Source organism: Protopterus annectens, chromosome 3.part1 (genome assembly GCF_019279795.1).
Source record: "Protopterus annectens isolate FY-2018-M chromosome 3.part1, PAN1.0, whole genome shotgun sequence".
NCBI classification, from domain to species: Eukaryota; Metazoa; Chordata; order Ceratodontiformes; family Protopteridae; genus Protopterus; species Protopterus annectens.
The window spans coordinates 206014836-206042743 of NC_056732.1; the positions used below are offsets into that span (position 1 = coordinate 206014836).

Genomic DNA, 27908 nt, shown 5'->3' on the forward strand with positions numbered 1-27908 from the left:
TGTCTGGGGCCAGGCTAGATTCCAAGAAGGCATAATCTACAATGTCCAGCACAGGAGGGACAGCTAAAGGCCTGTGTTGAGGTAGGAGTAAGAATTCCCTAAGCCTCTTTTTGGAGTCAGAGTAAGCCAGGCTTTCCCAGTGGAAATGCTCCCTAAGAGTGTGCAAAGATTCACCAAAAGAAAAATCTTCTGGAGGGGAAGCAGATGGTATGGAGTCCTCTGCATCAGAATCCTCACAGGTAGATAAGGGCAAATCCTGGTCATCAGAAGAAACAGAAATTTCAGAATCCTGATCAAAAGAATCAGAAAGAAAATCAGTTCTAGGTCTCTTAGAGGGAGAAGGCTGGCTTCCCCTAATTAGAATACTATAAGGTCTTCAGCCATTCTTATTTGTTTTTCAGGCACGTGGGCCTGACCATGCGGTTTGGATGTCGATTTTCTAGGTGTGGGTCAAGTTTTAGGCCTTGAAGAAGAAGATGGCATCAGTTTGATATGCAAGTCAATAGGCCTGAATACACCCTCAGAAGCCAGTGCCTGCACAGCGGCTCTGGACCCATCCAAGGTATTGACATCTGCAGGTTCCATAGTCAAAGAAGCATCTCGCAGCATACCGGACTCTGAATGGGTCTCAGTAGAGGGGTGCAAATCTGAAGTAGTGGGTATCAGGAGCGGCAAAAGCACCTCACTGAGTACCAGAGAACTGGCGACTAGCTTAACGGAAGTGTCATCGGCAGCTTTGGATCTATGCAGTCTGCCTCTATCTTTACGTTTTTTCGGAATGTCATAGTCGGATGGCTTACTGAAGCCATTTCTGGATAATTAAACAGAGTACCAAAATAGTTTGATGCAAAAATGAACCGACAACAAATATTTTGAGGATTGAATAAGGTACAAAACCGACAGCGAGGGACGTCGTGGTCTGGGCCTAAGCAAGGAATGCAGTACGAATGAAAATCTTTATGAGGTATTTGCTTTTCACAAGTAATACAATTGTTAACTTTTACTGACATCAGTTGGCAAGAAAAAGGATCCCCAATGCAGTACTTCACTTTTTTGAAGACTTCATTTCTGAAACTCGAAAATGAAAATTTCACGAGTCGGCTGACCAGCACTTGCAAATTGCTTGTGCTTCGGGCACCGCGCGGCAAGCAAGACTGATGTAATGGCGTCAGCTGCATTTTTATACCAGACTACCTGATGTCATGGAAGAAGAGACCGCATCCAACGCAGGACCCAAGACATTGATAATTAGGCTAGCTGAGGGCTACCTGCAAGCAGATAACCCAAATGTAATGATTGCAACAGTGAAACATGAAGAACATCAGGGTGACAGTGAGATTTCTCAGCAGCCACGTTTGCTGACTTCACAAGGGTCCTTAGAACCCTTAAAACAGACAACTATGAGTATAGCATGGTAGCGGCCCATGATGGCGAACAAAAACCCTGAGGGATATGAAGACAGGCATAACAGGCCTTTTCACATATGTCACAAATGCAGGTAAGATCCTAGTATTGGGTGGGATCCTTCCATCACCAAAAATGATGCCAAGAAATAAAAAATAAATGGCTTTAACACCTGGCTAAACACATGCTGTCATTCTAGGAGGATCCATTATAAGTCATCAAGGAATCAGATGCTTGACAACAATTCTGACAGCTTGCACCTCTCATTCTGCATACTGGAGAAAGCATTTTCTGTCCCCCATTGTGCGTTTTTGTTTTGCAAGGTCCAGCTGATAAACCTAACCCAATTTCCAAAACAAAATCAAACATTGGATCATATCAAGGTGGCTCTACTTAATGCTACAAGTCCAAACAGGAAACTGCCAGACCTCAAAGCTCTCCTGAAAGTGGAGCACATCCAAGGTTTAAGTGCACAAACAGAACTCTCTCAATACTTTGGTATTGTGAATACCATTTATTTAGATCAGATGGAAACTTGTTAGAGATCACATTATCTCAATACAGGTACCTAGAGACCCACAAGCAGAGCTAAATGAGATCCATATGTAAGATTAGGTAACAGTTCATGTCATGTTGCAGAACCTACTCCATGTCTCCAGAAAATCACATGACATTCATAAACATTCTGGATGAACTCCCTTTAAGCAGAAACACTGTTGTCCTTGGTGATTGTAACTACCCAGTGATGAAATGAGAGACATATACTATCAACGTAGGATGTGTTCAAAATTTTAGAGTTAAGCAAAACCTTCTGAACCAGATTAAGGAAACTCTTAGACTTGGTCTTGCAAAAATTAGAATATGTACCATGCCTAAGCTATTCCCCTCTTTGGTCAAATCACCCCACAATCTAGTAACCTCCTCTATTACAATTTCCAAACCATCAGAAACAAATATCACAGAGTTCAAAGACTTCAAACATACAAATCTCATACAAGTCTATTATGAAATCCTTAAATTCTAGTATAGCAGTATTACCCAAAAGGTTGATTCTGCAAAGTGTCATTAAGAAAAGTTCTACTCACACCTGGATAAATGCATTCATTTGGCAGTCCCAACTATATTCAAGCAAATGGGGAGGTCTAAAAGCAAACCAGTGTGGTGGTCCTCAAGCATAAACTGTGTAAAAGAGGAATATACTGCTAAACATACACAGCAGAACAAATGCCCCATAAATTAAGACAATCAAACAGCTAGATGAGAAAATAAAGTACATAAGAAAAACAAAGGCATCCCCATGAACTCAGACTAGGTACAGAAGCCAAAGACAACTAGAAATCCTTCTTCAGCTATGTCAGGACAAAAAGAAGCAATACCCAACATTTCTCTGAGCTTGTGCATAATGGTACCAACTATTCTGATCCAGTGGATATTGACAAAACACTGGCAAATAAATTCAGTGCCAACTTCACCCCAGAGACATATACTCCTAACATACTTACCCTGATGGAATCAATCCACCAGCCATCATGAAACAGCAATTAATAAAGTTAATCTCCAAAACAAAGAGTACCTCATCCTTGGGCCTAACAACACACCCAGTTTTCCAATTAACAACACTAAGCATGTATTGGTGGACTCATCCTCAACCTCTTCAACCTGAGCCTAGCAACTGGATTTGTCCCATGGGACAGCTGTTGTGATGCCACTGCACAAGGTTGGCTCCACCACAGACCACAGGAATTAAAGACACGTTAATCTAGCAGTTCTTTTCAAATGCACAAAATGTATCATAACTGACCTAATTAACTGTGATATTAAAAATCTTAGACTTGATCCTCAGCAGTTTGGTTTTGTCAAAGGTAGGGCCTGCCTAAGGTTTCTATTTGAGAGAGTTGATCAATCTGTGGACAAGCTGTCTACCACAGCTTACTTTGACATAGCCAAGGCATTTAATACCATGCCACATGTAAACATAATAAGTTGAAGGAGCTCCAAATTGACCCACATATGTTTAGTTGGGCAGTCAACTGGCTTAGAGACAGGACCCATACAGTAAAGAGTAGGGGATGCATGTCCGACAGTATAACGGTAGCCAGTGGAGTTCCACAGTTATCTATGCTGGGACCTCATCTGTTTGGCATCTGTTAACAAAGATTGCAGATGTCTGTAAGCTGGGAGTCATCATCAATTCCCCCTCTGATATAACATGCACTCTAACACAAGCTTATACTTGGCAATAGTTAGTGTACTAAAATGGAAGCCAAGAAGGTTCCAAGCCCACGGCAAACAGGACAACAGATTCAACCAGGATATTGCAATGTAGATAACCAGCCACAGGATTCAAAAATAACAAATTTATTCCACGAACAAACACACAGTATGTTAAGCGCTTTCCCTCAGTCAATACCGAGCTTCATCAGAACAAAGAGTACATTCAGTGCAACCTTTAAATACCAGCAGATAGTCACCTGACCCACATTTTCCCCCAATAGAACCCTTAAAATCCATGAAAATTATGCAGTCAGTCAAGCATTTGTTTGTGTAAATAAAAACAATATAAAACAAACTAATATAAAACATTCTCCTTCCTCAATGTAGTACTAAATAGTACCAAATCAACTACAATGAGTACGGAACAAATGTACCTTCTTTCAATTGTAGTGCCTAAACACAGTACTGCGGTCATGTAAAATGGTAATGTACCTTAAGATCTAAAAGTAGACTATCTAAAAGTGAAAAACGTATCAAAATATTGTTGTCAACAGGTCTTAATTTTAAAGTTGTAGTTGTGTATGAACTTATAAGCGGGCCGCCCTTAGTTTTAAAACACTACTGATGCTGTTGTTGTCGTTCAAACCTGGGGCTCTACCCGCATCCAGCCTCAGTTGCCAAAGCAACTCCTTGTACTCCAATCTTGATTCCCAGTTGCCTCCCCGAAGGTCTGGAACCAACTGTTTTAAAACTAAAAAGTTTAACATTCATTTTTTCACAAACCTGGGAATGTTTGCAAAAAGCATTGGTGTCTTTACCCTTGGAAACTTCATACATGTGTTCGTATACTCTTTTCTTCAGCTGCCTCTCCATTTTGCCAACATAAAAACTATTACATGTAACGCAGATTCCCAAGTAAATAACCCCTTTGGCCCCACAGTTGAAATATTTGGTGGATTTGAATTTATATTTTCTCGAAGGAATAAATACTGTGCCTTGGTTGATCATAAAACAACACTGTTGGCATGCCCCACACTTGTATGTACCAAATTTGGACTTGTCTATACTGGATTTTGCTACAGAACTCATTTCCAATAGTTCCTTCAAATTGTCTGATATGGGTCGAGTACAGTGGAGTTATAACATCCCCTGACCTGGATGCTACCCCCTTATCACTGGAGAAATTGGCGGTCAATGTTCATATTGCTGTCAATCTGTGTCCCCAAGTCTTGCTCTACTGAGTTGGAACTCAGGGGGGTGCTGCCAATATTGTAATTTGTAGGGAATTCTGTTTTGTCAAAGGGAATAATAATGCATTTTTTTGTATTTAGTTTTAGACTATGACTTTTGCACCAACCATCTGCTTGTGTTAGCCCTTCTTGTAATACTTTGACATTGTTGGTGGACTCGATGATTGCTCCCAGTTTGCAATCATCAGTGAACCTGACGAGCTAAAGGCTGTCTACTTTGGCCTGGACTTCTGGAAAATAGATGACAGACAGTAAGAGGCCCAGCACAGACCCCTGTGGTACTCCACTGGTGATGCATCTACTGGTGGAGGTGGAGTCATGAATTTTGACAGTGTGTGTTCCGTCTGTGAACCAACTGACTATCCACCTAGTAATGTGAGGCTTAATCCCTGTATGGGAGAGTTTCTCAATGATGCCAGAGTGGGGAATTGTGTTGAAAGCCTTGGCAAGGTCGTCATAGGCAGTGTGCATTGTCTTACCTTCATTCTTGGCTTTGGTGACATTCTCAAAGAAGTCTATTCAGGTTTAATAAGCATGATCTACCCTTAACGAAGCCAAACTGGTTTGGGTCCAGCATTTGGAGGTTGCCTATGTCCTTGTTGATAAGGTCCATCATTTTTTCCATGCTCTTGCAGATGAGACTAGTTAGACTTATAGGTTCATAGGCAGGTACTAGGCTATCTGCCCGAAGGCATTTATAAGCCTAGCCAGAATGTGTTGGCTTTCGCCACCCCCTTAAATTAGTTCCCTGTGCCTCTGTCCAGCAGAGCCATTGAAGTGATCCCTGGGGTAAACTTTCTGTTTCCCATCCACTTGTCAAGGTTTCTCTTGAAGAGGGCTAGCAAGGAGCTCTGTCTAATGTAGATTGGAATCTTGTTCCAGAGCATGGGAAGTCTCTGGGACAGGAATCTATCCCTCCAGCACATCCTATTTATTGTTGTGGTGAGGTTTAGATCCCTGGAGCATGTGGCTCGAGGGGATATGGTTTTCTTTAGGTGGAGCATGTCCATCAATTCTGGGTTGGACATGGCCTTGTATGTCAGGCAGACATCACCTCTGAGTAGGCGGTATGCAACCAAGTACAGCTGGAGTTTCTTCAGTAGAGCTGCATAGGGCATCTGCTTGAGGACAGTGATGCTCTTCATAGGTTCATACTAGGCTATCTGCCCTGGGGCATTTATAAGCCTAGCCCGATTGTGTTTGGCTTACGCCACCCCTTGATTTGAGTATACTGTGCCCTTTTTAAAGTTTAGTTTACTGTGCCTCTGTCTAATAGTGACACAGAAGTAATCCCCGGGACAAACCTACGATCCCCCATCCACTCATCAAGATTCTTCTTGAAGACAGTCAGTGAGGTGCTCTGCCTAACATGAATTGGAATTCTATTCCAGAGCGAAGGGAGCCTCTGGGTTATGAATCTGTCCCTCCAGCATGTTCTATTTATTTCTGTGCTAAGGTTCAAGTCCCTCGAGCGCGTGGCTCTAAGGGATTTAGATTTACTGAGGTGGAGCATGTCCATTAATTCTGGGTTGGACATAGCTTTATATGTCAGGCATAGGTCGCCTCGAAGTAGGCGGTATGCAACTGAGTAGAGCTGGAGTTTTTTTTAACCGAGCAGCATATGGCATCTGTTTGAGTCCCTTGATCCTCCTGGTGAGGTACTTTTGGGGTCTTTCTAATTGCTGCAGGTGTCGGGTAAGGTACATCCCAAAGGGGGCATTGTATTCTATGATGGGCCTGATGAGGGATGAATAAAGGGGCACGATTGCCTCTCTTGATCTAGATGTGAATCCTTTCATGATGAGGTGGGCTATGTAGAAGGTCTTTCTAACCACTTGGGCAATGTGGTTGTCAAAGGAGAGATTACTATCAACTTGGGTCCCCAGATCCCTAATTACTTTCTCTGTACTTAATGGGTTACCACCTATGTGGTAATTTGTGGGCACATTGTTTTTGCCAAAGGGTATGACTATACACTTTTTGGCATTTAGCTTTAGACCATGGCTCTGGCACCAGTTATCCGTCTCTGAGAGACCTTTTTGAAGGATGTTTGTGTCAGCTGGAGAGCCGATTATGGCGCCCAGTTTGCAGTCATTTGCGAACTTGGTGAGCCATAGTCCTCCCACGTTGGCCTGTACCTCAGAAAAGTAAATACCCAACAAGAGAGGTCCCAGGACAGAACCTTGTGGGACGCCACTTGTGACTGGTTTCGAGTCTGACATGGCTCCAGCAACTCTGACTCTGTGGGTTCTGTCTTTGAGCCAATTTGCGACCCATCTTGTGACATAGGGGTTTATATTTAGGCTGGATAGCTTATCTATGATGCCTGAGTGGGGTATTGTGTCAAATGCCTTTGCGAGGTCCAGATAGGCTGTGTGGACTTACCTTCCCTTCATCTATGGCCTTGGTGACTGTTTCAAAGAAGTCAACCAGGTTCAAAAGGCAGGATCTGCCCTTGACAAAGCCAAATTGGGTAGAATCTAGTGTCTGTAGGTCCCCAATGTCTTTGTTTATGAGTTCCATGATGATCCTCTCCATAGCCTTGCAGACTAGGCTAGTCAGGCTTATGGGGCAATAGTTTCCAGGGTCCGTAGAGGTGCCACCTTTGTGGAGTGGGACCACTGTTGCTGTACGCCATTCTTTGGGCACATATCCTGTAGTGAGGCTAAGGTTGTACAGCAGTTTTACTTGAGGGATTAGTTCTTCTTGGAGTTCATGTAGGATGCAACCCGGGACGCCATCTGGTCCCATGGAAGCAGTGTTTTTTGCTTTGGAGAGGGCGGCCTTCACCTGAGCATCAGAGATGTTTGGGAGGCTGCACTCTGCCGGGATAGATACTTGCTCTTTTGGGGGGGAGGGGTGGAGAAGTTTGCACTGAACCTGTCTGCCAGGATATTGGCGATGTCTGTGGGTTCAGTGTATTTTTTGTCGTTTAGAATCAACTCAGAACAAGTCTTGGAGTCGCATCCCAGGTTCCTAACATAACTGAAAAAAGCCTTATGATTGTCTTTAGTGTCCTGTGCAATTTTCTCTCGAAGCTGGCCTTGGAGGATTTTATGAAGGATCATAATTTTTTGCTAGTACTGATCAGAGATGCCTTCCCTTTTAGGGATTTTGCTCTTTTATGTAGTAGCTTCCTCCTTCTGTTGTACAGTTTATTTATGGCTGGGGTCCACCAGACTGGACGCCCGCCTTTGGATGATTGGGTCTTGATTTTGTTTGGGATAGCATGATCCATGCATTCTTGGAGATGTCCGTAGAATGCGTTTATACAGGATTCTGCAGTTTGGGCCATAGTTTCCACTGGCCCTGGGGCCTTGAAGGATTCCACTTCGGTTTTGAGAAGTGTGAAGTTCGCTTTTGAGAAGTTTTTCACTGTGGTTTTTTGGGCTGGGGGTGGGGTCGGGATGTGGATATCCTGTGAAATTAATTTATGGTCTGATCTTACCAATGAGGGATATACTTCTGGTATGGAGCATAGAGTCCACATGTTGGTAATGATCAGGTCTAGTATATTTTCCCCTCTTGTGGGAGTGGTGATTAGTTGTTCCATAGCATTTGAGTTTATAAATTCCAGGAACCTTTGGGCTAAGGTGCTGGGGCTTGAGTAATGCTCCCAGTCTATGTTTGGGTAGTTGAAGTCGCCCAGTATAATGGTGTTCGGAGAGATCTTCATGTTCTCCAATGTTTTCAGGAAAGCAGAGTGGGATTCCTGACTTTGAGAGGGTGGTCTGTAGGATGCTATAAACTGAAAAGCAGTCTTGCCCACTGTCAGTTGCACATGGATGGTCTCCGATACTTCGTGCAATACCATTAACCTGGAGGTGTGGATATCCTTGATAAATATGGAAACTCCCCCTCCTTTTGTGGTTCAGTCCGGGTTTTGGGGCCGAAAAGCATGATATGAGGTATAACCTGGTAGTGCTGGGGTGCTCTCTGGAGCCTTGAACCAGGTTTCTGTCACTGCACAGATATCGATGTTCTCCATACTGAGGAGAGCTTCAAGTGCGTGCATCTTGAGGTTAAGACTTATGGGTCTGTAGTTCCCAGGATCAGTTGATGGCCCCCCTTTGTGCAGAAGAATTACTGTTGCTGTTCTCCACTCTACAGGAACACAGCCAGTTCTCAGGCTATGATTAAGGAAAATGTCAAGTGGGTCTGATAGGTCTTGTTTTAGATTGTTCAGTAAACAACCTGGGATATTATCTGGTCTAACTGAGGCCCCTTCTCCAAATCAAAATGTAATAAACAACACATTTATTCAATTTTGCTGATCATGATAAGTTCTACTGGAGAAAATACCATTTTATATTTGGTAATCTATCAGAGTAAGTTTAACTACAGAGCGTATATGTAAAAGACAAAATAATACCATTTATTAAAATCTAGGTAGCAGTGTGGGTCTATATCAGAAACCCGAAAGCCGAATACAGCGAATCTGTGTACATCGACACATAAAGGTCGATGTACGTAAACGCTGAAAGGGAGAATGCCAAACGGATTTCCTCGGCCAGAAGGGTGATCGTGGGGATGAGGAAGTAAATCCTTTTCCCCACTGTAGTGCGGTCTCGGAGTTGGTATATTTAAGTAGGGGGGTGTGGTGGCTGCAGGGGGGCTTGCCCCCTAAAACGTTTTAAAAGTGTTTTACTTTAGGTTTTTTGGGTTGGGTTTACCTTACCTGTATGGAGCTGTTGCTTCCAGTATCATGGTCGGAGTTCTCTCTTTCGGTGTTTACGGTGTTTGGTCATGTCAGTCATCGACCTTTATGTGCTGATGAACTCAGATTCGCTGAATTCGGCTATCGGGTTTATAATATAGACACACAGCAGTGTGCATCACCAGATGAAAATAATTCATCAAAATAATTAATACTAAACTGCAGTGCATTGAGTGTGGTGATTGCACAGGTATTTATAAAAAGACAAATCAGTTCAGCGCTACTTCACTGCGTGACCTGATTTTAACAAAAGTTAAGCACTCCCTGCTTAACTTGTTAAGGTCTGGGCTCGCAATAGTCACCTCTGTCAGTACTGACCAGTAAAGACAGTGTTAGAATAAAAAACGCATTTGTTTCTGCCTGCTGTCCATACCGATAAGGTGTTCCTTCCACTTATAACATTAGAAGCTAGAATAACAGGATGTGCATTTGCCTGCATTTTCAGAAGGATATGAAGTCTGAAACTCAAATGTCTCATTATTTAGTGGCTTCACTCTTCAGTGATTTGCCTGAAAAACAAAGACTTTTCAAGGAACAGACCAAACATATCATGCAAAAATTTGGACATTTCAGAGGCATGGCAAGGCGAGAATAAACATAAGAGACATTTTTACACTCTCTTTCTGATGGCGCTTACTAATGCTTTATACCACTGAAATCAGGAAAAACACTTAGCATGTTTTCCCCCTGTAACTTGTAACACATAGATCAGATAAAATCCATGCACTAGAAAGAATTATGATCAGGTCTCTGGTCATAACCCTTAAATATATGTTCTTGAAATAGATGCCAAGATTCACCTCGAACTTCACTCTTGAGGTGAATTTCTTGGCATTCATGTCTAGAATAGATAACAAACAGATTATGATCAGTGACCCAATCCTAATCATCTATATTTACAACCACTAGAATTTCCTAACGCTAAGTGAAGAAAACTGTGAGAAAAATTATGGCATCACCAATCAGCAAAATGGCACAAAGGTATGGCATCAGCCAGCAATGCTTGGGACACAAGATCAATTACTGACTTGGGTAGCTGTACGGCTGGCCTGTGGGTTTAGGCCCGAGTGGCTGATGACCAGCTTGCTTACCTCAGAGGGAGAGTACTGCTTTTTGTGGAACAATGCTATTCTCTAATGGAGACTAGAAAGACGCATTACTGTAACATAAGTGCATGTGCATACACAAGGAAGGGAACTCATTGGCATGTGCTTACACCACTGTGGCTGATGACCAGCTTGCTTACCTCAGAGGGAGAGCACTGTTTTTTATGGAACAATGCTGTTCTCTAATGGAGACTAGAAAGACGCATTACTGTAACATAAGTGCATGTGTATACACAAGGAAGGGGACTCATTGGCATGTGCTTACACCACTGCATGACCCTACCTTTGGGGAAGTAATGACCCTATTTAAAAAAAAAAATGACTGGGAGCATGCTAGTGAGAGAGATAGGTGTCTCACAAGGATTCACATCATGCTCTGCGACAGGCTCCACATCCAGTGAAGCACAGTCTATCCCTAACTCCATTTAAGCACAACCTTGACTAATGGATGGGAAATTGGGAATTCACGCAGGTGTGGCCTCCCATGTCTCTGGCAGACAGAGAGACGCACAGTAATGCCCAAACTAACATACCCCCCTCCCCACAAACACACACACAACTTCAAACACTTCCTAACTAACTAAAAACCGCCCATGACACACAGGAACACAATTGGGCTGGATTGTACGGCTAGGCTTATAAAGACCCCAGTGGATGTTAGCCTAGTATGCAGCAATGAATCAAAGTGTGTTCTACACACATCTTTTTAATCATTTTATGCAATTTTATACTGTTGCTGTACTGTTAACAAGAGATTAACTGATATCACAATTTCAGCCCTCCCATTTCTTCAGAGCAGCATTATTGAAATTCAAAGAAAAAAATGCCAAAGTAATCCGTAAACTGGTAGCACCGTTTATTGCAAATTCTATTGTAACACACTAAGCGCTTTCACCCATCCAGTCCGTGGGTTTCACCAGACTCTGCTACCAGTTTACGGATTACTTTGGCATTTTTTTCTTAGTTTTTAGTGTTCGTGTATTTCGGGGCTAGTTTAATTTTCAAGGTTATCCATTATTGAAATTCATAATGCCCCTCAGTAATCACCCCACACAATTAGTGCAGGAAGCAGAAACAGCTAGACTACCAGGTGAATAACTTTCAGTTTTACAGGTTTTATTTGTTTGTCACTGTTTCTCTTTTAGCACAGACCACTCACCCAGCAGACCTTCATCAGCCTCAACCAGTATCTCATGGACGTATGTCAGGTCTACTATTTCTTTTACAGCACACTCACTATTTAAATAATTGCAGTCGGACGTGGGGGACACCCACTTAATTTACTTAACCTGTGGCAAAGATCACCTGACAAGAAGTTTAACAACACTCAATAAGAGGTGGACACAAGTCCATCATGTATTTCATCCTACAACAGGTATAAAATACTGCCCAAACATACCCAGTCATACTTGCTGCAGAGAATATCAGTGACTGCATCTTTCTGAGACGAAGATTGTTTTCTTAGATGCTTGATCATCACACCTTCCTTAACAGTAAGTAATCTATTGCATTCTGAATACTATTCTCTACGATCTGCTACTAACAGAATCTGTTCTTGAACCTTGGATGCCAAAAGTGGCACAGGAAACCAGTGCTTCAAAACTCCAGGGTGTGGAGTCGGAAAAAAATGGTGCTTTAAACAGAGTAATAAGAGTACCTGCATAAGATAATCAGCCATATATTCTGGTCGAAGACAGCTCACTCCTTGTGCTACAGCCTCTACAACATTAACTCTGAGATCATCAGGTTTCAGTTTACTAAAATCAGCGAAGAGGTGTGTGGCTTCTTTGCAAACAGATGCTGACTGACCGGACAGTACCTACAAGGAAAAGACAGCAAAGGGTACTCATAATTACCACTAAATCTAGCTAAATATATTGTGAAGGCAATACAGTAAAATAAGACTAATGTCATACACACACATGCTTTCATCTGTGTTGTTTTTGCTGAACAGGATGCAAAATGCCAAAAACAAAATGTGTGTAACCTTCAAAATGCATGCCCATTTACTATACAATGCATCTGGTATCACCCAAAAGTGTCAGTTAATTCTTTAATCTTTTCAATATTTCAGACTCTCTTATATAATGATGGATTCCAGTTTAATAGTTAAACTTCCGTAAACCATCTTGTTGTGTAAATGGTGCACAATACCCTTTTTACCAAATGAAATCCCTGTCTTCTAATAACTGCAGCTCACTTAAATTCAAGCCTTACAGCCCAACATGGTTACCTCATGAATGAGAACATTTTTAATCTGTCTCTGCATATGACAACCTAAAACAAAACCTCTTTAGTTATCCACTTCTGCGATTTCCCTCCAGTTATTCTTCTGTGTTGATCATATTAAAAATATATTATAAAAACTGTCTGACTAACCCAGCAAGCAGTAGCAGAATCAGATTTGGCTCTCATAATGTAATGAATCTAAGCTATTCCTTGGATTTGCTACTGACCCACAAATACTGTTGTGTTGTTTAGACACTAAATACTTCCTGAATATGAACTGCAAAATGTTTGCAAACAATAATGGAAGTCAGGCTGATACTACAGGCATGACTAGCACACCCACTTATATTAATCTATACACACTTTTGAATTATCCTGAAACTGCTACATTTCCTTCATCACTATTTGCACATTTGCAACAGAAATACACACTTCACTCTACATGGCAATTTTATACAAATGCACACATACAGTACCACAAAGTAGAAAGAAAGAAAGAACAGGTAAGTACTTGTATCAGTCTATCTTCTAGACTGGTCTCTACTGTGGGTGGAAACAAAAAATATGCAGATACTTACCATTAGAAATACTCACTGGAAAGGGCGTCTTCTGTGGAAACACTTGGAATATATCCCGTGACCCCTCACATGGCACTTCTTAAAATCGTACACTCCCTTGTTTGAAATATGCACTTACAAATCGACCCTCTGCACCAAAGTTAAAGGGCACACACAACATCAACATTTTCTATTCAGATGGGGGGACCTTGCAAGATAATGCTAGCTAATAGTTACAGAATAATAAACCTGAAGTTTAACTATAGGAGATTCTGTTGTTAAAGCTTTGCAAATGGAGTGCAAGGGTGACAACAGTGTACCAGCTGTACAGAGTTCCCTCAGAAACAACACACAAAGCAAGTACTGATTTATCCGTTACACCTTAATATGAAAGATCCATTACAGTAGGTGGAAGTGCAGAATCACAAGCAGTGTTCATCCACCACAAAAAAACAACACAAAGGGAGCACACAAAGTTTGATTGACAAAGGGGGACCCTTAAGGCAGAACAGCCCTTCTGGACAGCCTCCTCGTGTAATGGAAGAGCTAACTGTAATGCTTGGCAATGGTGTACACCAATGGCTAGGGGTTACACAGTGCAATGCTGACATTTTAATGTACTCTCGTTTTGATAAATGACACCAAGTGCCAACATAATGGGACACTATGAAATGTAATGCTCCCCAGCAACAAAAACCTTTGATGATGGAGTACCTGAGGCCAGCACCAAAAAGATGCCTGAGTTGGGCCAGATAACCTTGGAAATTAAAGACTAATCAGCCTACATGGAGAGCATTTCCAAACACTGTAAACAATATGAGTGGAAAAGTCTTTCTGACACACAATTCAAAGATGTCTCTGAGGAGACAGGGAAATATATGAATAAAAAGGAAATACTACAGCAGCTACACTCCTAGGTAGAGATGGCCACCTTGCTATACTGGTGTACCCCCCCCCCAGCACTTTAGACGGGAATGGTCTTTGGAGAGGCCATGATTCAAAAACCTTTGGAACCAGTCTTGTGAACCCCCACTGGCTAGTCAGAATTTTCCTTGGCCTAGTTCATAAATTTGCTATCCAACAAGAGATCAGAGAAAATGGGAATGTAAAAGGAAATATTTACCATCCAGTTCACCAAAGCTGGACTCAACACCCAATCTTCCTGCTCTGTTGAAGGGAGCAGAAAGTACAGTTGTGTACTTACCATAAATGAAGAGGTTCGAGTGTATTCACTGTTGCAGTCATCACATTTGGGTCATCTGCCTCCAGGTAGCTCTCAGCCAGCCTGAATACCAGAGTCTTCGGATTTCTGCATTGGATGCTGTCTCCTCTTCCATGACGTCAGGTCGTCAGGGGTATAAGACATGCAGCTGATGCCATAACATCAGTTTTTCTTGCCCCAGATGTCAGGTGCCCCCACAATAGGAAGCAATTATATGGTATGGTGCTCCCCCAATAAAAAGCAAATACACCAGAAAAAATAAATATAGCAATCAAGACGGAAAGGAAGAGTCAAGGGAAGTCAAGGGGCTGGAGGGAGGGTAACCAGGACTGCAACAGTGAATACACTCAAACATTTACATTTATGGTAAGTGTACACAACTGTACTATGTTATTCGTGTTTCACTGTTGCAGTCATCACATTTGGGTTGATTCCAAAAGCTAAGGAAAGGAGGAGGAAGCTAAAGAGCATTAGGGCCAGCTGTTAAGCCCTGCATGACTGCAGTGATAAATCCAGCTCTGGATTTAGAAAAGATTGGCATGTGGTAATGCTTGGTGAAGATATGTACAGAGCTCCAGGTAGCAGCTTCTAGGATGTCCCTGGTAGGGACTCCTCTGAGAAAAGCTGCAGAGGTAGATGCTGCCCTGGTGGAATGTGATCTTATCCCCTGTGAGGCGGTTTTCCATGGTGCTTGTAGGAGAAATGAATGCAACGGGTTATCCATTTGGAAATGGTTTGCTTTGAAATGGCCTTCCCCTCTGCAGCAAAGCCAACTAGCAGCTGCTCAGATTTTCTGAGAGGCTTAGTCCTGTCTAAATAAAATCTAAGTTGTCTGTGTACGTCCAGAGAGTGCAGTATTTGTTCCACTTTGTTTTGTGGATTAGGGAAAAAATAGGCAAATTAATGGACTGACTTAGGGCCAGACTAAACACCACCTTGGGCATAAAGGAGGGATTAGTCCTGAGGGAAACCCTGTCCGCATGGAACATAATGAAGGGTTCCACTGCCATGAGAGCCTGTAATTCAGGCACTCTTCTTGCTGAAGTGATGGCTAGAAGAAAGGATGTTTTCCAAGAAAGGAATTTCAACTCTGGTGTTGCAGCTGGCTCAAAGGGGGGGGGGGGAGCTTTTCCAATACAAAGTTAAAGTCCCAGACTGGAGTGGGAGCTCTCCTGGGGGTGGTCTTAAATTTTTGGTCCCTCTAAGGAATTGTTTTAGCAGGTGGTGAGAGAAGAGGGGTGGCTCAGTATTATAATGTGCTGAAATGGCAGAGGCATGAATTTTAATTGACGAGAAGGATAAGCCTTTGTGGAGCATTTCTGTTAAGTACTGTAGAATATGAGGTAAGCTGGGCACCATTGTGCCCACCCCCTGAGCCTGGCTCCAGGAACAGTATCTTTTCCACTTTTCAGCATAGGATTTTCTAGTACTAGGCCTCCTTGCCTCCAGAATGACATCCAGCACCTGCTTACTGAGGGATTCTAGAGGAGAGCTCAAGGAATTAGCCAGGCTGCAAGGTTCAGGGTTTGAAGCTGAGGGTGCAGAATCTGGCCCACCTGCTGCGACAGCAGGGAAGGGGTCTGAGGCATGTGCCATGGTTGCAGCAGTGTCATACTGCGCAAATGGGTGTACAAGTGCTGGTGTGGCCAGTCTGGTGCAATCAGTATTGTCCGTGGCTTGTCCTGTTTGATCTTTAGTAGAACCTTCGAGAGGAGAGGGAGTGGGGGAAAGGTATAAACTGAGAGGCTTTCCAAGGTAAAGGACAGGGCATCCACTTTCCAAGCTTGACTGTGGGAAGTTCTTGTGCAGAATTTGTCCAATTGGTAGTTTTGAGGGGAGGTAAACAGTTCTACTCTGGAGTCCCCCATTTGTTCCTCAAGAGGTTGAATATTTTGGGTTCTAGTTTCCATATGTGTGGATCCATGAGATTTCTGCTCAAGTTGTCTGACAGTGAATTTAGTTTGTCTGGCAGGAATTGAGCTTGTAGGTGTACTTGGTAGCTCAAGGCTGTGTTCAATAGAGCCATGGCTAGTCTGCAGAGAGGGTACGAGTGGGTTGCCCCCCTGCTTGTTTATGTACCACATAACTGTGGTGTTGTCTGTCTTTACCAATAGCTGTCATGGAAGAATACGGTCTTTGAAGGCTGTCAGAGCATTCTGTACAGCTAACATTTCTTTTTGATTGATATGCAGGTGCATCTGTTTCGGGTTCCATTCGCCCTGAATGCACTATCCTGCCATGTGAGCTCCCCATGCATAGTCTGATGCATCTGTTAGCGTTTGGGTGGCAGGGGGTAGAGTGAAAGGGAGTCCCTTATTGTGGTAGCAGGCCTCTGCCCACCAAAGGAACTCTGTCTTCATAGAAGGGTTGATATAAATTTTCAGGTCTTGAGAATGTTGACACCATGGGTTTTTAGATACGACTGGAGTTTCCTCATATGCAGTCTTGCATATGGAATTAGTAGGATGCAAGAGGCCATAAACCCCAGGGCTTGCAGTATTTTCCTTGCAGATAGCTGGGGTTTTGTGGCCAATAGTTTGAAGTAGGTTGTCAAACTTGTCTCTCTGGAGTGAGGAATGTCATCTGGGAAGTTGTGTTCAAGCTTGCTCCCAGGAATACAATCTGTTGGCAGGGTGCGAGGTGAGATTTCTTTTCGCTGATGGTGTACCCCAGTGAGATTAGAAGTTTCTTTATGAATGCCAGATGTTGTAATAGTAAGTCCTGGCTTTCTGCCTGAATCAGACAACTGTCCAAGTATGGGTAAATCTGAATATTTCTCTGCCTGCAAAATGCAATGGCTGAAGCTAGACACTTTGTGAATACCCTGGGTGTAGTAGATAAGGCAAAGGGAAGTGCAGAGATCTGATAGTGCATGGAGCCTGCCCTGAAGTGTAGGTATTTCCTGCAAGATTCCCTTATTGGGATGTGCTGGTAAGCTTCCTATAAGTCTAAGATTGCCAGCCAGGTATCCTTGGCTAGCACAGGAAGAAGCTGTTGAAGAGTTAGCATTTTGAATTTTGGAATTACCAGAAAGGTGTTGAGAATAGAGAGGTCCAGGATAGGACACCAGGAGTTGTCTTTTCTGGGTACCAGGAAAAGTCTTGAATTGTTCTGCTGGGACAGGTTGAATAGCCCTGATACTGAGAAGACAGAGAACCTCCTGTTGGGCCTCCGCCCACTGATTTGGGGGTAGGTCTGGCCAACCGTTTGGGGTTGGTAGTGTGTGGAAGTGGAATATGTATCCTTGGGAAACTATGTTCAAAACCCATTTGTCCTGGGTAATGCATACAGGGCGAGCTTTCCTCCTAAGGGAGCAGGTAGTTGAGCAGGGCTTGGAAGGGTTAAAGTTAAGTCATTGTGCCATTTTACCATAGGGGGGTGGCTTACTACTCCCTGCTTTGGAAGTGGGAGCCCCCGACTGCTTAGATTTGTTCAAAGCCTGAGACTGTAACCTAGGTGGTCTGCTGTTCCTCGGTTTGGACTGAGAAGGCCTGGAAGAGACTGGAAAGGACCAGTTCTTTGAAGGCCAATGCCTACTAAATCTGGGAGGCTGTACTTGTAGGAAATCTAACAGTTTGCATAGATCTAGCTTTTTCCTCCATCCTTTTGAGGACTTCTTCAGCTTTGTTGCCAAAAAGGCGGTCTTGGTTTAATGGAGCATCCAGTAATTTAGCTTTGACATGATCTGGCAAGTTTTGTTCCTTAAGCCAAGCATGCCTTCTAAGTACAGACCCAGTGACAGCAGCCCTGCAAGATGCTTCTAAAGCGTCAAAACCACATTGCAAAGTATGTCTACCAACTTGTTCTGCAGAATGCATTAAATCTTGCAATTCTTTGTGTTCAGCACAGTCAGGAATCAACATAATTTTCTGTTCAAGTAGTCCCATAATATGCTGCTGATACTTTAACATATGAAACTGGCAATTTAAAGCCCTAATGGCCAAAGTAGCAGAAGTGTATACCTTCTTACCCCATCTGTCTAGGGCTCTAGAGTCTCTATCAGAAGGGGTAGGATTTTTGGCAGCAGTAGCCTTAATGCCTTTTGGTCCTTAGGAAGTGGTCTCTGGATCTGCAGAAGGATTCTTGAAGAGGAACTTGTGAGAGTCAGGTACTCTGTAGTACTGGTCAGTTTTCTGGGAGCTGGAGGTAAAGTGTCTGGGGTAAGGCTAGATTCCAAGGAAGCATGATCTACAATGTACAGAACAGGAGGGATAGTTAAAGGCCCATGTTGAGGCAGGAATAAGAATTCCCTAAGTCTCTTTTTGGACTCAGAGTAATCCTGGCTTTCCCAGCGGAAATGCTCCCAAAGAGTATGCAAGGTTTCACCGAAGGAAAAATCTTCTAGAGGGGAGGCAGAGGGAATGGAATCCTCTGCATCAGAATCCTCATAAGTAGATAATGGCAAATCCTGGTAATCAGAAGGAGCAGAAATATCAGATTCCTAATAAGAAGAATCAGAAGGAAATTCAGTTCTAGGTCTCTTACAGAGGGAAGGCTGGCTTCCCCTAACTAAAGTAATAAGGTCTTCAGCCATTCTAAGCATTTGTTTTGGGGCATATGTGCCTGAGCTCATGGTTTGGTTGTCGGTTTTCTAGGCATAGTGTGAGTTTTAGGCCTGAGGGATTTGGAACGTCTGGATGAAAACGATGATGTCGGTTCAAAATGCAAGTCTGTATGCCTGAATACACCCTCAGAAGCCGGTGCCTGCACAGCGGCTCCGGACCAATCCAAGGTAGAGTCATCCGCAGGTTACATAGTCGAAGAAGCATCTCGCGGCATACCGGACTTTGAATGGGTCTCAGTAGAGGCCTGCAAATCTGAAGTAGCGGGTATCAGGGGCTGTGAAAGCGCCTCACTGAGTACCGCAGACTGGCGACTAGCTTAACGGAAGCGTCGTCGGCAGCTTTGGACCTATGCGGTCTGTCTCTGTCTTTATCCTTACATTTTTTCGGAAGATCAGTAGTCGGATGGCTTAATGAAGCCATTTCGGAGTACTAAGACAGAGTATGAACGTAATTGGCTGCACAGATAGCTTGACGACGAATAGTTCGGTGGTTGAACAAGGCAGAAGACCGACAGCGAGGGACGTCGTGGTCTGGGCCTAAACAGGGGATGCAGTACGAATGAAAGTCTCTATGAGGTATTTGCTTTCCACAGGTAAGACAATTGTTAACTTTTACTGACATCAGTTGGAGCAAGAAAAAGAATCCCCAATGGGGTACTTATCTTTTTTGAAGACTTTGGATCTGAAACTCGAAAACAAAAATTTCAGGAGTTGGACAACCGGCACTTGAGAACTGCTTCTGCTTCGGGCACCGCACAGCAAGAAAGACTGATGTAATGGCATCGGCTGCACGTTTTATACCCCTGACGACCTGACGTCATGGAAGAGGAAACAACATCAGACACAGAAATCCGAAGACTCTGGTATTCAGGCTGGCTGAGGGCTACCTGCGGCAGATAACCCAAATGTGATGACTGCAACAGTGAAACATGAAGAACATCTTTTGTAGGGCAGCCTTCTCCTAGATGGCAAATGAGCCAACATCTAGAGTGGCTCACCTTCATACGACAGCCTGAATACTGGTTGGCTATCTTTTTGCTCTTTCTAGCCCACATGGCTAACATACAATAGGTATAAACTGGATTGTATGCTTTAGTTGGAAATTCTTGTTTTAGACCAGTCTCTTAACATTATCTGGACTAGGGGAGAAAGGAAGTTAAAAATGAATACCCAACAATATTTGAAGCTAGTCCACAATACTGCAGATTCTAGCAGAAAGGAAGGGGTTAATATCCTAGCTGACACGTTTTGTTCATTTTTTTGCTCCACTCACGGTTATTAGCTATTACACAGATTCTGCAATCCCAACCACCCCATTTAATTACTATGGAACAAATTCTTAAAGCCCTCTCATCCATGGGTCCTGAAGATACACCAGGTTGCCTGGTGTAATTAAAGCAAGAATGAAGTGGAACATGCACATTTTTTAGGAAAATATGTTAGGAAAGATTAGACAGCTTTTACATAACAAAAACACAGCAACGTGGTGGGAACTTCAAAAACATATCTGGTGGTAGTGTCAGATTATGCACCTATACAAATTAAGCTTTGCATGCAAGTGAAAGACTACTGTAAAAAATTTGCATTTCCCAGTAGTTCTCCTGAAAAGGAAGCAGTAATGACTGGGCAGATCAAACCTTATGTGAATTGTTAATAGATTTGAATGTATGCAGTAAAGAGGTACCACAGGATTGGGATAATTGTATAGTAAAGATCAGAAATGTGGTTATAATGAAATTTGGAATACTGGCTACAATAAGAATCCACCACAAGAATAAACATAGCATATATGTAAACACTGGCAGTACCTAGCCACAAAACGGATAATTCATCACCAAAAATATTAATGTTATGATCAAAATCTAACAAAAGCAATAATACTTGCCTTAAGCACAAAACTGATTTTCAACTGCAGTGCCATTACTAAGCAAACTAATTTTAATCAGAGTTATGAAATTTCGTATCAAATGACACAGATCTAAAATCCTGTTCAGAAATAAAGGCCCACTTATTTGCCTTTTCAGCTAAAGAGAACAGTTGCAGTAACGGAGATGACTATGTACATCCAAGGAATGGAGTATCCTTTCCCCCTTGCTCTGGGGGGGGTTGGGGAAGAAAGTAGGAAAAAAAGAAGTTATGTAGTTATAACATTCCATCTGTGTTGTCCATTTTCACTCTTCCGCAACTAATGGGTTCAGATCTGATCCCTCGGATCCGATTCAGCCACTGCAAACGCTCATGGCAACCATGAGCTCTCGAGCTTCTTCCTTATCCATAGTGTACCAACCCTAAGTACCTCAGATCTTGTTTGCTGATTTTACTAGAAAGAAACATTTGCTGTCAACAAGGAAGACCTTATCTGGAGCTCAATATAAAGAACATTGATGCTGGTTAACCACTCATTCTTCTAGGAGTTTTCATGGTTGGAGTCTGGTGAGTGGGGAGTTATAGAATGAAAATGGACTACACAGACGGAACTTTATGTTAAGTACACAGCTTCTTTATCTGATGATGTCAATTTTCATTCTATCTTCAACTAATGGGACTAAGATCCCAGGTGGACTCATGGAAGGATATTCCCGAGCACCACTACACCAAATGATGCTCTACCTCTGGAAACCAAATCCAATTTGTAATGAGTAACAAAGGTTTGTGGAGTAGCCCAAGTTGCTGCTGCACATATGTCATCCATGGATGCTCTAGCCTGAAAAACAGAGGATCTGCCACGGATCTAGTTGAGCGAGTTTGCAATGGTTTTGCTAAGGTGACACCCAATTTGCTATAAATAAATGAAATTCAATCAGTAAGCTATCTGGCTAGGGTTACTTTGGTTACTGGTTCCCCAATTTGACATCCGGTAAGGGGGAAATAACTGGTAAGATTTTCTAATGTCTTTTGCTCTATGTAAAAATGTAATCGTCTGTGAACATCTAGTAAATGTAGCAAGTATTCGGCTTTGTTTGCAAAATTTGGAAAGGACACTGGCAAATGAATGGACTGATATTAGATTCTGAGACCACCTTAGGAAGGAATGAAGCATTAGTCCATAATGTGAAAGTATCCTTGTGAAAGATCAAATATGGCGGTTTTGAAGATAATGCCTGAATTTCCAAAATTCGTCTAGCAGAAGTAATGGCTACAAAAATATAGTCTTCCAAGAAAGATATTTAAGATCACATTTAGCTGCAAGTTCAAAGGGTAAGTGGGTAAGTGCTTGCAGTACCTGATTCAAATCCCATGGGGGAGTAGGATCTTCAAAGGGAGGTCTTAAGAGAAGCGTTCCGTGTAAAAAGGCTTTGCAGAGTTTATGACAAGCGACTCAAGAACCATCAAATTCCATGTGAAAATTCAAAATTGCTGCTAACTCTACCTTAACTGTTGATGAGTTAAGTTCCTTCACTAAAAAGTGATGCCAAAAATTCAAGAATGTCATTTATCAGACCTGAAAAGGGATGATTATTTTGAATTGCCCAGTAAGCAAACTTTTTCCATTTACTGGCATAAAGTTTCCTTGTAGATGGTTTATGGGAAGATAACAATATTCGCTGGACAGGTGAGGAGAGCACAGGCTGTCTGGCTATTAATGGAATTGGAGAAACCAAGCCATAAGCCTGTTGTTTGGTATATCTGGATGGATCATACCCGTTGGGTGAGAATGGAGGTCTGCAGTCAGATCCAGAATCCAAGGTTGGTGAAGTAAGTGAGGCAAAAGGAAGGGGAACCAAATCTGTCAAGGCCAGTAAGGTGCAATGAGGATTACTTTGCTCTTCAATCTGGCAGCTTTCTGCAGGAATTTTGTAATTGGTGGATAAAGACCACCAAGGGGCCAATCCTGGAGATGAGCATCCCTTGGTGATTCCCCATGAGGGGGAAAAAATTAGCTGCTACACTTGTTTAGGTGAGAGACGAAAAGATCTCGGAAAGGCTGGCATCACCGATGGAAAATCAATTCTGTCACATTCTTGTTGCGGGACCACTCGTGAGACAGAACAATGCACCTGCTCAGCTTTGTCTGTTATCATGCTGGACTTCCTCAGATTGTGCATTGCTATAAGAAAGCAGTTGGATGAGATTACCCATTGCCACACTATGAGCGCTTCTCAACACAAGGGATAAGATCTGGTCCCTCCTTGTCTGCTGATGTACCAAATTACTGACATGTCCGTTTGAATTGCAAATGCCCCTGAAGACAGAGCATCCAGAAGTGCCTGCAACACTAACAGCACTGCTCTCATATTGAGAACACTGATATGCAAATTGGCCTCTTCGGTGGATCAAGTTCCTTGGACATTCTTACCCACATAATGCACCGCCACCCCACCTGGGAAATGTCTGTGGTCACTATGGCCTTGGGTTGAGGGGGCAGAAAAATGGTCTTGTAGGACTTGATCTGACTGAATCAACCACATGAGATCTCTCCTGCATAAGTGGGTGATTTGAATTGTAGTAGACATGGACTGACAAAGTATTGACCACTGTGTGGCAAGCATCCACTGAAGGATTCTCATGTAAAATCTGGCTAATGGTACTAATGCTACTGCCACTGCCATTGATCCCAGAGTCTGAAGGACCAAACAGGCTGAAATCTTTATATTGCAGATTATCATTTTGACTTGTAATCTTATTATTTGAACTCTTGATGGGGGAAATGAAGCAATGGTTGATTTTGTGTCGAGAAGTGCTCCTATGATCTCTTAAGCTTTGAGTTGGTTCCAGATGAGACTTTTCGTAGTTAATGGTTATCCCCAGAAAACAGCATATTAGGAGAACCTATTCTGTTGTCATTATCAGTTGATGCCTGGTGGGGGCAAAAATGTGCCAGTCTAGATATGGAAACACCTGGAACCTCTGAAGTCTCAACTGAGCTGCTACTACTGCTATGCACTTGGTAAACACCCTGGGGGCTGTGGAGAGACCAAAGGGCAGAACTCTGAACTGGTAATGACTGGCTCCCCAGCCGGAAGCATACAAACCTTCTACATCATCTGTTCATCTTTATGTGATAGTATGCATCCTAATGGTCTATTGAGCACATCCTGCCATCCTTACTCAGAAAAGGGAGAAGGGAATGAACTGTGACCATCCAAACATTGGTGCATCAAACTAACTTTAGGTTGCTGAAATCCAAAATTTGCCTCCAGTCTCCTTTCTTTTTTGGCACTAAAAAGAACCTTCAGTTCCAGATTCTGTCCGGCCTGGCAGGACCTCTTGGATGACTCTTTTTTAGCAGGTTTTGTATTTGTATTGCTGCTTGTTCCCTTTGACTGGGTGGAACTTTGAGGATCTTTCTTGAGGTTGGAGATGAAAGGAAAAAATGGTATTATATAACATCTGGAAATAATCTTCTGCATCCAAGTAGATTTTGCTATGTCTAGCCAGGCTCTCTGGTGCAGGGATAATAGACCCCTGACTGCCTCTAGAGGGGGGCAATCAGACCTACCTTCAGGAGCGCTGGAAGGGTCTGCCAAAGAAAATATCTGAAGCCTTGGTTTTGTGGGCCACCTTTGCTGTGGGATGGCATCTACCATTGGAGTTCTTCCTTCTACCCTTGGGGGAATCTCCTTCACGTGTGTCCTGAAAAGGTCCCTGGGACTTTTTAAACCATATTTTTTCACTACCTTGCCGATTCCTGAAAAAGGATATTTGAGGGGTGGAAAAACATATGTCGATGGCAGACAGGGTCTTTCCATCCTTTTCACACCTGATGAGTCTCTTACCTTGGGGCCAAACAAAGATGTGTTGTCAAAAGGAGCATTGATAAACGAAGACTTGAAGGGCTCTGCAAAAATTACATAAGCGCATCCAGGCATGTCTCCCCTTATGGAAATGCCTGAACCTGCTACCCTTGAGGTTCCTTCGGCTACGTGCGAAATGAGCCTCATGGAAGAACTGGAAATCGATTGTAGGGTAGCCAAATGAGAAGTCACAGATACTTGTACTTCTTCAGAAATGAATCCTGAGAGAGTGTCAGAAAGTTCCTTAATCAGGTTTCTCTGCAACTTGGTGAAATGTGCCAGAAAGTTCCATGACCTTAGGGCGAAGGTCGCTGGAGCATAGATATGCTTCCCAAACCTGTGCACCGCCGGAAACTCCTTGTTGGGGGATGAACAGTGGAACTCTCCTCAGCAAGTTCCTTTTTAGTGGTCACCACCATGACCATGGCATCAACCGGCACCCCCTTTTGTCCAAAACTGCTTGCCTCCGGTGCTGTCATAATTTTGTTAGGTCTTCAAGGTATTGGTTCAATGGTGTTGGGATCTTTCCATACCTGCCGCAAAATCAACTCAATGAACTAATCAGCAAGTAGAGTCACCCAGGATGTAGAAGGGCCAGTACTGAATGCTTCCAGGAATACAGCCTCCTCAGACGAAGGGTTGCTGGGCTTACAGTCACCTCTCTGTTTCAAAAGTTCAAGGATGTCTCCAAATGAGACATCAGCAGCAGATGATCGTGTGGACCCTTCAATTTCATCAAAGTCTGTACCTTCTGTGATAGACTCCCTGGGGGAATCCAAGTGCTTCCTCTTGCACATCTTCTTCTTATGGACCTCCTCAGTAGGATGCTCCGTGGGGGTATCAGAAGAAGTCGGAACACCCTGTTGGGAAGTCTGGGGATTTGGTACCAGCTGTCTCTGTGGAGAAGAGAGGTGAGACTCCAAGTGCAGAGATGGTAGGCTGTAGACTGAGAATCTGAGGGGTTAGGAACAGTCTGCGTTGCTGAGGTAGACAAGGCTTTCTCCATAACTTTACAGGAAGACCTCCCCAAAGAGGGACAGGACACCGGATCCAAAAAGGCAAGTTTTTAGATCATAGCCCTACCCTGCTCTGAGGACAATCCCCTAGAGGGAGAAGTCAGAGCCGAACTAACCCATGCCAAGGCCCCAAGGTGCAGAGAGCAGCTGCAAAATCTTTGGAGTCAACTCCAACACCTCAGACCTGACAGGGTAGCCTCGGCTCTGAGAGGTCTTCGGATCCGACTGAACCGATGAGCTCAGAGCAAGCCTCGGATCAGAGGCAGATAGAGCCGGATGGCTGAGATACAAGGACTCTGAGCCCATGAAAGGAGTCAGAATAGGAACTGGTGGGGAGGGGGTAGTGGAAATTCATACTTCCTGACCCAAAAGGGTAGGAGCCGAAGGGATACTTGACAGGCTCTGTGCCGAGAGAATTCTTCTCACCAATCTCTCCACATCTTCTTCCTCAAGACACATAGAAGAATAAGTGAAAACTGCAGATGGAAACTTGGGTCTTTCCAAAAAGGGTGAAGGAACCCTGGAGGGGACAGCGTCCATGGAAGGGGAATTATCTTGTACTTGGTAAGATTAAGCTTGATGAAGCAGATGGACTGGACAATTTTTTCATCTGATCCAAGGCAGTGTGATCCGATAACATTTTATGTTTCAGATCCGATGTTGAGGTCGGATCTAATAATGCTTTTCTTTTTTGCTTCAGATCTGAAGATGAAGTCTGATCCGACATTTTTGACTTTCCTTTCCTATGATCCAATGGGGGAGTCAGATCTAACAGAGGCCCTTTTTCTAGATTCATCCGATGGCCTTGAGGAAGAAGTGGAAGGGCTCAGTAAAGGCGATTTAGATTTTTTTGATTTAGCAGGTGATGAAGCTCCAGATAAAGCCTCTTTGAAAGAGGAAGGAATCAACCATTTATAAATTTATTTTTTTCTTTCTGTAATAGCTCTGGGATTAAACCCATGACAGATGGCACACAGTCTTCTTACAAGTGCAGGGGTCCTAAGCAATACACACAATGCGTGAGCATCTGAAAATGGAATTTTGTGCCCACACTTGAGGCATTTTTTGAACCCCGCAGGGCCTTTCTCTTTCTCAGCCATAACACCAATATTAAACTAGTAAGAATGATACTACACTTAGCCAAAAAGTCAAGAAGCGATATATTTTTTAAAAAAACAGACAGCTAAAGAAAAAAAATACAGAAAATACCAGCAATGGCACTATAAAGGCTTCACCAATTGTAGAAACAAAATACTAACTATAGCATTTAAGAGTACAGATTGTACAAGAGAAAAGAAAAGGAGAAAAAGGTAGTTAATGCAGAAGAAGCTGTAATAAAAGGAAGTGAGAAACAAGGGAGAGTAAATAGACCTAAGATTTTTAACAAATTTAGTCCAGAAAATAATAAATTTTGACAAAGAAGAAATCACTTAGCTCAAGAGTAGCAACCACATCTTCATCTTTTGCTCAAAACAGCAAATGAGATCTGAGGTACTTGGGGTTGGTGCACTGTGGGTAAGGGAGAATTTCAAGAGTTCAAGGTTGCCACGAGCTTTTGCAATGGCAGATTCGGATCGGATCCGAGCCCATTATCTGAGGATAGAATGAAAACTATCATCACATTGTATGGCTTGATTTACAAAGGTGTCACCACCTTGGGCATAAAAGAGGTGTTAGTCCTGAGTGAGACTGTCTGGGTGGAAGATGAGGAATGGTTCCACAGACATGACGGAGTGAAGCTCAGAGGCCTTTCTAGCAGAGGTGATAGCTAACAAGACAGCCGTCTTCCAGGTCAAAACTTTCAACTCAGAGGAAGCAGCTGGTTTGAATGGGGGGCCAAGTTTTGCCAACATAAATTTGAGGTCCCAGTGTCAGACAGGAGGCTTTCTGTGTG

At 43.1% G+C, this 27908-nt stretch overlaps 1 protein-coding gene across 1 annotated transcript in view; it reads right to left on the reverse strand.

Annotated features, from left to right (window-relative positions):
* TOPBP1 (DNA topoisomerase II binding protein 1) overlaps positions 1 to 27908 on the reverse strand; it is a 1495804-nt gene that overhangs the window by 39602 nt on the left and 1428294 nt on the right. Inside the window, exon 22 of the mRNA XM_044066718.1 lies at positions 12349 to 12510. Within this exon, the coding sequence (XP_043922653.1) occupies positions 12349 to 12510 (162 nt within the window). The remainder of the gene's footprint in view (positions 1 to 12348; positions 12511 to 27908) is intronic.